This window comes from Dysidea avara, chromosome 7 (assembly GCF_963678975.1).
Source record: "Dysidea avara chromosome 7, odDysAvar1.4, whole genome shotgun sequence".
Lineage (NCBI taxonomy): Eukaryota > Metazoa > Porifera > Demospongiae > Dictyoceratida > Dysideidae > Dysidea > Dysidea avara.
This window is the reverse complement of record NC_089278.1, coordinates 5,449,868-5,463,921: the sequence shown is the minus strand read 5'-3', so window position 1 is coordinate 5,463,921 and position 14,054 is coordinate 5,449,868. Positions and strand designations below refer to the sequence as shown.

Here is a 14,054-nt window from a genome sequence, read left to right as displayed (position 1 = left end):
ATTTATTAAGGCATTACAGCACAAGTGCTGAAGGTCTGTAGGACACCTGGTCCTACACCCTGTTTAAAGTTGTTACATAAAGTGTATTTATTCTGTATAACAATTTGACATGTTAATACTTAGGGATAGATCAATTAACTGCCATGGGTTACATGGTCATTTTTCTGAATGGCTGGTTTATGTATATATGAGGTACAATTTGTGTGAATTTTGCAAATTCTTGATTCACTAAATTTTAGCTGCATGTTTTTGTATGAATTCACACATTTTGACTAAGCTTTCTGGATTCTACTTTTATTGAATCGTCATAGTGAAGACAATTGCATGTGTTTTGTAGTTTGCAATTGCAGAAATTTCTGCTGTAGACTATTTAGATTTATATGAACTCGCAAACATAAAATGTTTAATATCTGTCACTGAAGAATATTTGAAACCATACTATACAGTATATTAGTGCACATCAGACTATATTGTTTTTAAAGCTATTTCTGTGAAACCTCTCTAATTCAACTCCTGTATCTAATCCAGATTATCTCTGCAATTTGACAACATTTGCTGCACCATTGAAATAAGACTTTGTCTGTTTGATATTGCATGATAATCCAACATGCCCACACAGCTTATTGAGCAACATAATGGGTGTTATAACCCAATATATATAATAGGAAAATTTACACAGGCAACTAAACTAGGTAAAAATGATTTATTACTCATACATACCATATATAGGTACTGGTCATGGTGCAGGTTTTAAAATCAAAACATTTGTCCAAGATTAAAGTAGCGCGACTTATTTATATTTTAAAATAAGTTGTCTGGAATGTAGTAACTTAATAGTTTTCTTAATATTCTTATTTGTATTTATTGTATAGTTTACTGTGTAATGTCAGTAGGGTTGCAATGAGATAGTAATGGAATTGGCAGTTACATCTGCACATATTGATCACTAGGTTAGTAAGCACTGTTTAGTGCTAGTTCCTTGTACAGTGTACTACCAATCACAGCACGCCAACATAATGCTTGATATACTGTATATACAGCAATTAAGGATACACATAGAATGGGGCATTGTTACAGGGTGACAACTAAAATAAAATACCACTTGCTTAAGTGTAGCTACTGGCTATTTTATATTCCATAGGCATTAGCACCATTTTATCCAAGTGTTTTATCTTAGTATGCAGTGCATTTTACTGTGCAATGTACATTCTACGTATGTCTTGAAGTTAATTTTTATAGAGATGTGGTCTCTTAACACAGGTGGCCACTATAAGACAGGTTCCACCTTACAATTGTAAATGATATCACATATCTAACTCAGCATCTAATAATTATGTTGGAAGTACAAATCTGCACTATGTTTAAGTACCATAGCATGATGTGTGTGGGAGGGAGAAAATAGGGCTACTTTTTGCTCTTATATATGGCTGTAACTTTGGAATAGTAAAAGCTATGCACTTTCTTTAAATGTTAGCATACTCTTCAGAGCAAGAGCATTAATTTGACACCAAGTTTGTGAATTTTGAACCATTTATAGGTGAGACAGATGAAAAACTGATCATTTTTAAGCATTAAATTGGATGTAAAGGTCACCAAAGGTCAAATCTGAGGTGGCTCCCTATCAAAAAATAACATTTATGATACATACAAACTATGTGGCAAGTTTCATGCTTTTATCCAAAAGTGCACAAAAAAGGTCTTAGCACCCTAACTACCGGAAATGGAGTCAAATATCCTTGCCTACTGGCGTGGTGACCGGTACCTACTCTATTACAACGTAGTGATTCCGTGTTACACTCACCATAATTATTTATTAGGCGTACGCGCCTAACAGATAGTATGATTTTTATGAAAAGTTTTCTCCGAAAATTATAAGTGCATGCGCTTAACAACCCGACTTTACAGTACTAATACAACAGCCATGTTCGATATTCTAATAGAACAGTCACATGTGTATATCATAGCTATATGCTATAAAAAAATTTTTAAATAACAAACTAGTGCATTAAAAAAATGAAGTAGGATGCAAGTGATAATATATGAATGATGGTATTACAATATAGCCCTGTGGGAAAACCTCTATTGTTATCTCTTGTTTCAATAATTTCTATTCTTCAGATCCCTACCTCATTTTTAAATTAATAATTTTAAAATGGTGCACACTTTATACTATTAACAGACATGAGTTGTCATTGTAAACAAGGTGCTCAGCAGTGTTACTATTACACTGCTGCTTAGGAGTTAGCTACTGTGGAATATTACAGACTGAAACCTTTTTACAACCTACTTATTTACATGCAAAAAACAACTTTTTAGCTATTTCACAGTCCCCATATGTTACACACCATTTATTGCCAAGTCCTTGAAGCTATAATTTACAACAACTGTGATTACATGGGTTACTTCAGTGTTACAAGTAATTTTCACAGATTTTGCAGTTGTTTAGCTGTCCACAAACTTTTGATCCTCAAAAATTAAATGATTATCAAAATTATCTCTAGCTATGTAATATGGTAACCTGAGTGAAAAGCGAGTAATCCATGAAAATAAAATTACAAAAAATCCTAACCCACGAAAATTATGTACCTCAAAAACTCATACATACACGGTATTCTATAAATTACAAGTATAAGTAAGAATTTTAAGTTCGATTACGAGATCATAGAAATAAAAGGTTGTGAAACAAGGGAAGTCGCCTATACCTGAAGATATATAAACTAGTGAACAATTAATCCCTAATTCAGTCTATACCTGAAGATATAATTATGGACATTAAATCCCTACTTCAGTCTATACCCACAACTGAATTAGGGATTAAATGTCCACTAGTGGTGTAGGCGATCTTCCTTGTTTTACTGCTTTTTATTTCTATGATTCCTAAAAATTTTAATTATTCCTTATATTTGTTTGTTTACTTTTTATAACATCGTTATGACTGGTGAACCCACCATGGATACCACATTAGAATGGAAGGAATGGTACCAGGCTTAATATTTTCATCTGAACACATACCCCAACAATCAGTTACTGAAATAGTGAAGTGGCCATTGCGCTTCATTTTCGGCTATGTTCAACCCATTACAAATGAAGAATACTACAAGAAGGGAAAACTGGTTCAGCCACAATGAAAAACTTGGATGATTCCCATCAACATAGAGAAGCTATCACATGGCGCTACGGTGAATGACACCTTGGACTGTCAGCAAAGGTAAATGAGGCACAAAGGAGGACACAGGTAAGTCCATGAAGCGTGCATTGTACATAATAAAGGGAGCAGTCAGGCTTAAGCAACATCAAAAAAAGAAGAAAAAAAGTACAAAGTCAAACCTGTAGCCTTAGCCGTTATCGAGTTATACTTCTCTGAAGGAATCAGTCAGTCAGTCAGGCAGTCAGTCAGTAGAAAATTCCACTAAATAAAATTAAAATTTCGTAGCAAAGCATTTGAGGTTGTATTGAAGACACTTTTCGGCTTGGTTACAACTAACCAATACTGCCAAGGCACCATGAAAGCATTGTGAGACTAGTTTTAGGGTGACAATCTTAGCCAGAAAAGCACAAACCTTCATGATCCCTAATATATATACAGTACCATTATACAGTACTATCATACTGAAACACTCCTTAGCACTTCCCTATGTTTTCATGTAATAAACAGATTCCATCATTTTGTATGAACCTCTTAGTGATAAAGACATTACCATTATTGCAATAATTTTAAATGGTTATGGTAACTACAAAGCTTGGTTGCATACCTAATTTTATTTGAGAAATCCATTTCAGTATCAAATTCTTGCAGAAGGAAACAGTGTACTTGATTAGACCTCAAGCCAAGTGAATGGTAAAGAAGATTAGTGTCAACACGTGACATCAAGTGACTGTGAGTTGTCACATGAAGTAAGAGACCCTCCTTAGGATTTTGAGGATCAAACAACTTTGCCTTCAGTAGATCACCAAGGCATGAGTGATATTGCTCTTCAAAGTATATCTTTACACAGTTATGGAACTCTTGGTCATTTCTTAAAGCTTTTAATCTTACTAAGGAATCAGGAGATGCAGTCTCTAGTAATAGACGTTTGCTCAGTGCCAATGCCTGTAAACCAAAAATTATATATGTATTACTGTGGTACACAAAATAATACACCTCTTCAATGTAAACAATGCTGCAACTTACCACAACCTTCATAATATTTTCTTCAGTTTTTACAAATTTGTACACTAGATAGTTTAATTAAGTATAAGCTATAATACTTGACTAATTGTGATCACAGAACTGCACATGTGTGCACATGTACCAGAAGCCATACTCAAATGAACATTGCTGACCACAACATGCTATACACTGCCTAATGATATATCAAAGCTGTATAATATAGGTACAAAGTACATTCAGGAAACAATACACTGGTGATTTTAATATTAGCTGAACACTTAACAGCTACTGTACATGATGACTGACTTGATATACATGTTTAGTAGTGTGTAATATCAAGCCCTACCAGCACTTTTCATTATCATGTTAGCTATCCATAAATGGATTTATAAAAAGTAAACAAACTAGTGTAAAATTTTTTTTCAAAATTAAAATATGCTGAAAAAAAAAAAGAAACAAGAGTCAGTATGTTAAAAACAAACACACACATCTCCGTTTGGACTCAAATAAACATTTTTACAGAAGCATTCTCATCTCAGTACTTATCTACTACTGATTTATGGAAACTATTTGTTTTTCTTTGCTTAATCCATTGAGTTCGAATAGAGATCTCTGTGTGTGTGTGTGTGTGCGTGTGTGTGCGTGTGTGTGTGTATGTGTGTGTGTGTGTGTGTGTGTGTGTGTGTGTGTGTGTGTGTGTGTGTGTGTGTGTGTGTGTGTGTGTGTGTGTGTGTGTGTGTGTGTGTGTCAGCGTTGAAACCGGGTCGGGTCATCCGGGTCACATTTTCTCCGGGTCATCCGGGTCCGACCCGGTTTACAAATTATCTGGGTCTGACCCGGATTGGATCACGTGAGAAACGAAATTGTTCGTTTGATGACATGGAAACTTATAAGTGCTAGTCGCATAGCTCTTTCGTGAGCCACGCCCACTTATCACGGTATAAACATACGCTCAGCCATGCCCATTTATTAGTAAGTGTAGTCTGTAGCACGAAATGTGTCCGTTGACTGTCTGCAAGCTTACGTGGAGCCACGCCCACTAATCGATTATTGTAAGAGTTATATATAGTCTAGTCTTGCAGCAAGATAAGTACTTTTTTGAGCCACACCCACTTCAATATATCGGGGAAATTGTAATACTAGGTATGCACGACGCCATACCCAATTGCTGTTTGTAAACTCACAGTAGCTACGTGGAACCAAAACCCACTGACTGATTTTAAATTATAAACTTACCGGCTTAGTTATCACATAACTACTCATTTACTCAACACGAATCGAACGTTCAAAACGTAGCCTCGCTTGCTCGAGACTACACAAAACCGAGCTCTTATCGCACGCTTCGGCTTTAATTAATCTGGGTCACATCCGGGTCAAATTCGGGTCTGACCCAGATTGCTATCCGGGTCAGTGGGTCATCTGGGTCAGCAATAATGACCCGGTTTCAATGCTTGTGTGTGTGTGTGTCTGTGTGTCTGTGTGTCTGTCTGTGTGTGTGTGTGTGTGTGTCTGTGTCTGTGTGTGTCTGTGTGTGTCTGTGTGTGTGTGTGTGTGTGTGTGTGTGTGTGTGTGTGTGTGTGTGTGTGTGTGTGTGTGTGTGTGTTTAACATGCTGGTTTGATTGACTCTTGTTTGTTTAGTTTTTTTTCAATGATTTCTACTCCAATATTTTATTTTTTAAATTACTTTACACTATTATAAATAACCCCAAGCCCAAGGGCCTTAGGCATCAGGGGCAGCGGAGAAGGGGGAGGGAGGGGGGCTGTAGCTTCATGTGAAAAAGATTATGGGGGGCTTAGCCCTCTAAAATTATCTATAGCTGTCATTGAGAGAGCCTAGCTCAATAGCATCAATAATTCGAGATACTCTAATAGAGCAGTCACAGTATTCTTCAGAGGAGCAGTGTAGTTATAAATAGGGAGATATTGTTGGTGAAGGGCAACTATTGTCAGCAGGTTGTGACCTTTTTTTATGTCTTCAATGTATAACTAGGCCATGGCACCACCAAGCTACTAGCCCCCTTAAATAAAGGTGTCTCCTCTGCCCCCGTTAGGCATATATATCAGACAAATTAAATGCGGCTATGCTATATACCAATCAGGTGCACTCACCTAATAGTAAAAAGGCAAACCTAAATTCACTCTATTTGTTTTATGCACAGATATTGATTGTGGATTTAAAGGGATGGGCTTTAAAGGGATGAGCTTTGATACTCATGAAATGTTATTCATATATGCTACACGATGCTGTACTATACATAAAAGCAACTATGGGATTCATTGATATTAGTGGTACTATTGCTAGCCATCCAACCCTGGTTATGGACCTAAGGTAAGATATATATGTAGTCAAGGCCACATAAACTTGAATATTAACTTCTTATCCTTTTATACTCAAAAAACAGTATGGTAGGGCAGATTTTTTTATTAACTGGATAGCTGAATTAGCTACTATATTAAATGACTCAGAAAGCAATTTTCTTAGACTTCTCTAGTTAGTCACCAACTATAAAGGTGCTACATGGCTGCACTCAGCCAGCAGTGATAAAAAAAATTATGTGATAAGAAAATATAAAGGCAATGCGGGCAGGGTTGAAAAACTACTAGTTGAGTTTATGTGGCCTAAGTACTTAAGTGTACATATTTTGACTATGAATACATCTGAGCTTGTGATCTTTAATATGGCTGACATGTATTAAAAACAATCCATGTATCATGAAAAGAATTATTTAGTGATGCTAGTCACTGAACAACACAATACTTCACCACTCAATACAACAGAACACTTAGCCTAAAAAAAATTATGATGACCAAAGTCAAATATAATTCTGTAGTTATTTTTTATCTGAGGTGCCAAGTGGTATATTACAGTATAACAACCTTTGCTTTCCACTGTACAACAGCTTCATCACCAGTTTCATTCTCATAATTCTTCAGCAGATGTGTCACTTGAAACACTACTGCAGCTGGAGTGTCATCTTGATACCCAACAAATGCATCTCCCACTTTAAAATCCCTAAAGCATCAAAATGTTTTTCAGTCAACTCTTGCACCACAACATAATAACAAAATGATAATTAGACTAACCTAACACAAGCATATTTGTTTGCCCAAGCTTTTACTTCAGTCAGTAATTTCTTTTGGTTTTCAGTCAGAACAGTTGAGGTAACAACAAAATGTTTCTCAAGTCTGTTAATCAGTGGTGTGGGGAATTCCTTATAAACTTTGTCTTTCTCTGCAATCAGTATCAACCTGCAGAAGGTAATGAAAACAGAATCAACCTATATCAACAATCAATATCAACCTATATATCAAATAAAACACCATGCAATATCAATACTATATTGCAGGAAAGGATACATGGTAATATGTAACAACATACTTAAAGTCATCATGTACTCTACATTTAATACGATGAGTCTGAAGACCAAGGTCTACATATCGTTTTCCTGGTAACAGAGTGTAGTACTACAGAAGCGTAAAAAATTATACCTGATCAATTCCACACAAAATCTTAATACCTGGTTGAGTACATCATAGAGACTCTCATAAAGATTTTCCAAGTTGAGAAGTATCACACTTCTTCCTGTCTCCATACAAATTTTAATTTGGTTGATGTTGCGGCAAACCTAAGATGACATGTCATAACAAACGACACCATAACTGTTGATTTGTTGCTGTCAGACCTTCAGTGCTGGTCACTGTAAAGTACTAATAATAATAAATAATAATTTGACGAAGGCCCAAAGGGCCTGAAGTTAAATCATGATTACATGAGTGAGATGAGCAAATGTAACACTGGTATTTCTTTTGCGCACACACAAAAACCAACATTTTCGTAGCTCTAATACACTCTATAAAAAGAAAATAGTTCATCAATACAGTCAATCTTCCATTGATAAACTGCGGCGGCCGCCATGTCATCCCGCTTTTGACATTTTGCTGCCTAAGATGTGAGAGCGAGGCAGGACTGCAAGTAAATAGATGAGCAATGTAAACGTTGAGGGTGCATTATGTGGGCAGGGAGGGCAGTGTTACATTTGCTCATCTCATTCATGTAATCATGATTTAACTTCAGGCCCCTTGGGCCTTCGTCAAATCAACAATTAAATTTTGTGAGATCCGCTGCATGTAACACTGGTAGACTTCAAAGCCCCTACACAAAGCTCACCTTTTCACCCACACATTCATACATACATATATAACCTGTTTTCCAAGCATACAAGCAACAAAACTTGCCTGCGTGTAAAATAAAAACCCCTCCATATCTACACATCACCTATAATCAGTAATTCACGAAACTGATTGTGCACACCGTTTTGACCGCCATATAAACCGATTACCATAATACCATTACGGTTACCATATAATACCATTACAGTTGCCATCTAACATTATCAATCACTTCACAGAATAACAATCATGTCATGGAGCATACATTATAATTATAGAAATGCCACAGTTAGTTCAGTACTTTTGAGGCATAACCATCATCAACAACTGGTCTGTAGTAGAACCATTTAAAGGTAGAGTCTTTTGACCAATCTACTGTCTGTAAGATGTCACTACCTTTCCTCAGTGCTGCTGAACTTGATGCTCCTCTGACAGAGTGTGCCTTGAATGTCTCAGTATCAATGCCCGCTTCTGATAACATTTCCTTGATCCAATGAGCTAACCGTTGTGAAGTGACTGGTTTGTGTGGCTGCACATGGGAGAGAAAGAGTGGTTGGGGTTAACTGGTGAAAAGGTTGGGTGATCTCATACTGATGGAGGCATTGGACTACACACAAACTGCTGTCTTCTGGGAAGGCCCAAAGAAGCATTCTTTAGGGGAGCTGCCAACCTTGTGCTTCTCAGTCAGAGTCAGAGAAGCCAGCCTAAATAATACCCCTTCTGGCTTGAAATATCTGAAACGTAGACCCAATGCCTGCAGCTCCGATGTTCTACAAGTCACGGTTAAGGCCATCAAGAGGATTAGCTTTCCTGACAGTGTCTTTAGAGACAAACTGGTATTGTTCCCCAGTCCTTTGAGGTGTATTACTACTACATCAACATCCCACGTACACGTGTAGCGAGGCCTAGGAGGTCTGGAATTGTAAATTCCTTTCATCAGCTGTGAGACTAATGGGTGCTGGCCTATGGGGGATCCCTCTAGGGATGCACTAGTTGTTGAAACTGCTGACCTTATGACATTAATGGAGCGATACTCAAGCCCATCTTTAAACACTTCAGTGAGGAAATCTTAAAAGGGTTGGATCCCACAGTGAATGGGATCAATTTCCCTTGAATGACACCAGCTATGCCAACGTCTCCAGCCTGACTGATAGGCTGTATTGGTACCCTTGCTCCAGCCTGCTGCCAGCAACTCTGCAGCTTGCTTCAAAACTCCGACTGAAGTATGTTGCTGCCGGATACTCTCCAGGCAGCAAGCTGAAGAACCTTCTGCGGATGTAGCTGGTTGTGAGGGTCTCTCAGGCTCTGGCAGGAAAATTGGGTAATCCACTAATAATTCCAGCAGGACTGGGTACCAAGTCTGAGTTCTCCAGCATGGGGCTATTAGAAGCACTGTGCACCTCTCTGTTCTGACCTTCATAAGGCACCGACCTATCAGAGCAAATGGGGGAAAGGCGCACCCTTTCAGCTCTGACCAGCTGATCTGCAGTGCATTGGTTGCCATTGCAAATGGGTCCGGTCTCCAGCTTACGTATTTCTCCAGTTGGTGGTTGAGACGTGAAGCAAATAGGTCCACCTGACATGGTCCGTACTTCTGGCACACATTCCTGAACACCCTTTCGTCTAGCTTCCATTCTGCTGACGTCTGGACCTGACATGACTCCCTGTCTGCTACCCAGTTGCTCGTTCCAGGTAGATACTCCACTGATAAGGTTATGTCTCTCTGCAAGCACCACCACCGCCACAGGCGGCAGGATTCTTCCATCAAATTTGGTGAGCGGGTCCCCCCCATCTTGCTGACATAAAAGCAAGTAGTACTGTTGTCCATCCTGAGATGAACGTGTACCGTATAGTAAAAAAACTTTGGCGGTAAAAAACTTTGACGAATTTGGCGAATAGCGTTCAATTCGCCAAAGTTTTTTTCGCCAATTATTTTACGAGCACATTGAGTAACTAGAACTTGAGATGAAGGCTAGTTCGTACCACCACGCAATAAAGATCGAGCTGACTTATGAAATCATTCCTAGGAATTTGTCCCACTGTTCAGTGTAAGCACTCCTTGGGATAGAATTTCCAGCCGGCTTCCCGGCCGTTCGCACGTCAGCTAGTTCATCGTCTCGCGATGGATTTGGCCAAATGCTTTGATATACGTGATAACCTCTGCTACTGGAGTTCACTGGAAAAGTAAATACGGTCGCTCTCTGAATCGAAGGAGATAGCCGCGAAGCACGCGCCTTTGCTACCACGTTGCTAGATCGGTAGCTACAAAAGTACTACTACATTCTACAACAACAACGCTAGCTACCTATACACTTACTACACTACTTAACTGATGAGTTGACACCTTGTTGTTTAATATCCTTACGTACCGTACAGTAAAATATTTGGCGGTAATAACTTTATCGAGTATTATTTCAATCGCCAAAGTTTTTTCCGCCAATTTTTTCAACAGAAGGGTTTCGTCACACTTTTTTACCGCCAAAGTTTTTTACTATACGGTATGTTCTTCCTGTCCTTTGTGAAGGACTGCACTGCGAAGGAGCCGGCTAGGAGTTCTAGGTAGTTGATGTGGAGCATCCTCTCCTCTGGGGACCACAGTCCCCCCATGCATACACTGTTGCAGACTGCCCCCCAACCTGTCAGAGAAGCATCCGTGTCTATAGTTATGTCTGGTACCTTGTGACGGACATCTCTCCCATTCCACAGGTGTAGTTGAGTGCTCCACCACGTCAGCTCTTCTATGGAAGGAGAGTCCAGAGTCACCAGGTTGTCATACAACGACGACTGTCTGAGTGACTGGATCTTCAGTTGCTGGAGACTTCAGCACCATAGTGGTGCCGGAAGCACTGCTAGGGTAGTAGCACACATCTTCCCCAGAAGTTGAGAAAGACTCTTGAGTGACACTGTCTGCTGGGACAGGAGATTCTGGGACATCTGGCTGATCTGTTGCAACTTGTCCTCAGGGAGGAATAGCTTCATGGTTGTGGTGTCCACCTGAAAACCCAGGAATTGGATCTGCTGGGAAGGCACAAGCTGGGATTTTTCCTTGTTGATAGTGAAGCCCAGTGACTCCAGGAGTAACACCGTCTGGTTCACTTGAGATTGCAGTACTGCCAGTGACGGATTCATTATCAGCAAGTCATCCAGATAGATGATGGTTCTTAGGCCCTGGCCCCTCAAGAAGGCCATCACAGGCTTCAGTAGCTTTGTAAAAACTCTTGGAGCACTGGTCAGTCCAAAGGGTAAGCAAGTGAACTCGTACGTGCTCCCTATCCATGTAAAGCGGAGGTATCGGTCAGTGTCTCCAAAAGATGTTCACCAATAGGTAGGCGTCTTTCAGATCGATGGAGCAAATCCAAGCGGACACTTGTAGTAGGTCTCTTATCATCCTGGTTCCCTCCATCTTGAAGTGGTACTTCTGAATAAAGCAGTTGAGTGGCCTTAGGTTTATCACTGGACGGTAGGAGCCGTCTTTCTTTGTGACCAAGAATATTCTGCTCACAAATTGGTCCTGGCTGGGGATGGTTTTGACCACTGCTTGCTACTGGAGCAGGGTTTGTATCTCCTCCTCTATCAGCATTTGATCTGAAGGTGACTTGGCCACTGTGTGGGACGGGAATGCCTGAAATGGGGGGGGGGGGGGGGGGGGGGGGGGGGGGAGGTGGGAGAATTCCAGATGGTAGCCTTTCACTACTTCTAGCATCCAAGGATCCGAAGTAACCTGCTTCCAGCTGTGCAAACAGTGACTCACTCTGCCTGCTGTTGGTAGTGCTAACTGTGAAACCGTGCTCGTGGATGATTGTGCAGGACTTATTTGGAGTATTTGGCTTGCGTAGGGCAGCGAGGTGGCTGGCCTCTTGGTTTCTATGGCTGCTGCTGCTGCTGCTGTGGCCTGTGGTGATGTGGTTTGTTGTACGGCTTGTAGTGGCACTGGGTCCTGCTGCCGTACTTCGCAGAGGCACCTTTTGATAAAAAACTACGAAGATCAGTTTTATCATGGTCCCAAGCTCGCTTCCGAGATGCCTACTCTGAAGAGACTTTGGCCAGAGCTTTCTGCGTTTCAATCTTCTTGGAGGCTTTCTCCAGAAAGCCTGGTGCGAACAGTTGGTCCTCCCTCTTGTCATAAGATTCAGTTGCTAGACCCTTCAAGCTTGGGTTGATTCTAGCCCAGGCTATCTTTCTCCTCTCCAGGTTTACGGCATTAGATGCACTTCCGAGGAGGACAAGGGCATGCTGGGTAAACAACATGGTCTCTTTCCTTGATACCTCAGCCCGGGGGTTGGTCAAATCTTCCCAGAGGCACATAAGAGGGCTGGACACATCTAAGAGAGCCTCCTGTAACTTGTAGAGGACCTTCTCCTGACCAAAATGAGGGTCTTTCCCTTTACTTTTTAGTTGCTCTACGACATCTTCATCTAGCTTCGAGGCATTGAGGACCGGAGTGTTAGAAAAATCATTGAGGATCTCATCTTTTTCACTGTCAGTTAGACAGCAGTTGAAATGCTTCTCGAGGAAAGCAGTCATTGCCTCCGATGGGGTCCATGTGGTTGGAGTGTCTACTGTAGGGTCGAACTCCACCAACTCCAAATGTCGTCTTTGGATTCGGCGTCCTTTTCGGTCCCTACATCGTCGGAGACTGGCGGTGTCTGTTGCTGTGACGGTCCCGCCATGTGAGGCCACGACGGTCCCACCATGTGAGGCCACGACGGTCCCACCATGTGAGGCCACGACGGTCCCACCATGTGAGGCCCAGCTGCCTGGTTCCAAGTAGGAAACATCGGAAAAGGACACCACATTTGAGGGGGGTAGAGGACTGCCTCCGCCTATAGCCTTCTCACTAGGGGTAAGGACGGAGGGGTCGGGAAGTCCAAGAATCTCCGAACGTTTCATTGGGTCCTTTAGAATATTGTCGATGTTTGTATCTTGGAACTGTGTGTCCGCCATCTTTTCAAGCTACGAGCGTTGTGCAGCAAAAAGAAAAAGTGGGATGGCATGGCGACCGCTGCAGTTTATCAATGGAAGATTGACCATATTGATGAACTATTTTCTTTTTATAGAGTGTATTAGAGCTATGAAAATGCTGTATTTTGTGTGTGCGCAAAAGAAATACCAGTGTTACATGCAGCAAATCTCACAAAATGTAATTATATTCAAAAAGTTTAAATCTAAACTAAAAATGCAAGTAAACTTGATTAACAAGTTTTTTTCATAGCAGAAACATACATGCTAGGGTTGAAACCAGGTTGGGTCACCCGAATCATCTCAGTCAGCTTTTGTCTAAGTCATCTGGGTCTGACCCACCTTATACAATATCCGGGTTTGATCCATGTGTGCAAGTGAGTGACAAAGTGGAAGTTATTAATGTGTCATAGTCTAGTTCTGTAGTAGAGAGCTATGCCCACTTATCAAGATTGTGTTACTGTTTGTAGCCATATGTGTAGCCACACCCATTTATCAGTAAGGTGTGTTGCAGTCTGTAGATATACACAAAGTCATGTCTGCTGATATGTGTAGGCTAAGTGGAGCCATACCCACTAACCAATCATTACTGTATGGATCATTGTCTAGTCATGCCAGCTTCTTTCGTGAGCCACATCCACTTATCTGGAATGTGTGATACTGTATGTAGGCATATGTAGAGCCACGCTCATTTGTCAGTAAAGTGTGTTGAAGGTTGTAGCCATGCACAAAGCCATGACCACTTATAGGAAATGTGTTGTAGGCTTATGTGGA

General features: G+C 40.5%; 1 protein-coding gene across 1 annotated transcript in view; it reads right to left on the bottom strand.

Annotated features, from left to right (window-relative positions):
* Positions 1-14,054, bottom strand: part of LOC136261922 (E3 ubiquitin-protein ligase rnf213-alpha-like) — a 132,326-nt gene that overhangs the window by 39,213 nt on the left and 79,059 nt on the right. Inside the window, exons 48-52 of the mRNA XM_066056016.1 lie at positions 7,670-7,777; positions 7,531-7,616; positions 7,236-7,400; positions 7,029-7,164; positions 3,753-4,090 (exon numbers count right to left, since the gene is read on the bottom strand). Of these exons, the coding sequence (XP_065912088.1) occupies positions 3,753-4,090; positions 7,029-7,164; positions 7,236-7,400; positions 7,531-7,616; positions 7,670-7,777 (833 nt within the window). The remainder of the gene's footprint in view (positions 1-3,752; positions 4,091-7,028; positions 7,165-7,235; positions 7,401-7,530; positions 7,617-7,669; positions 7,778-14,054) is intronic.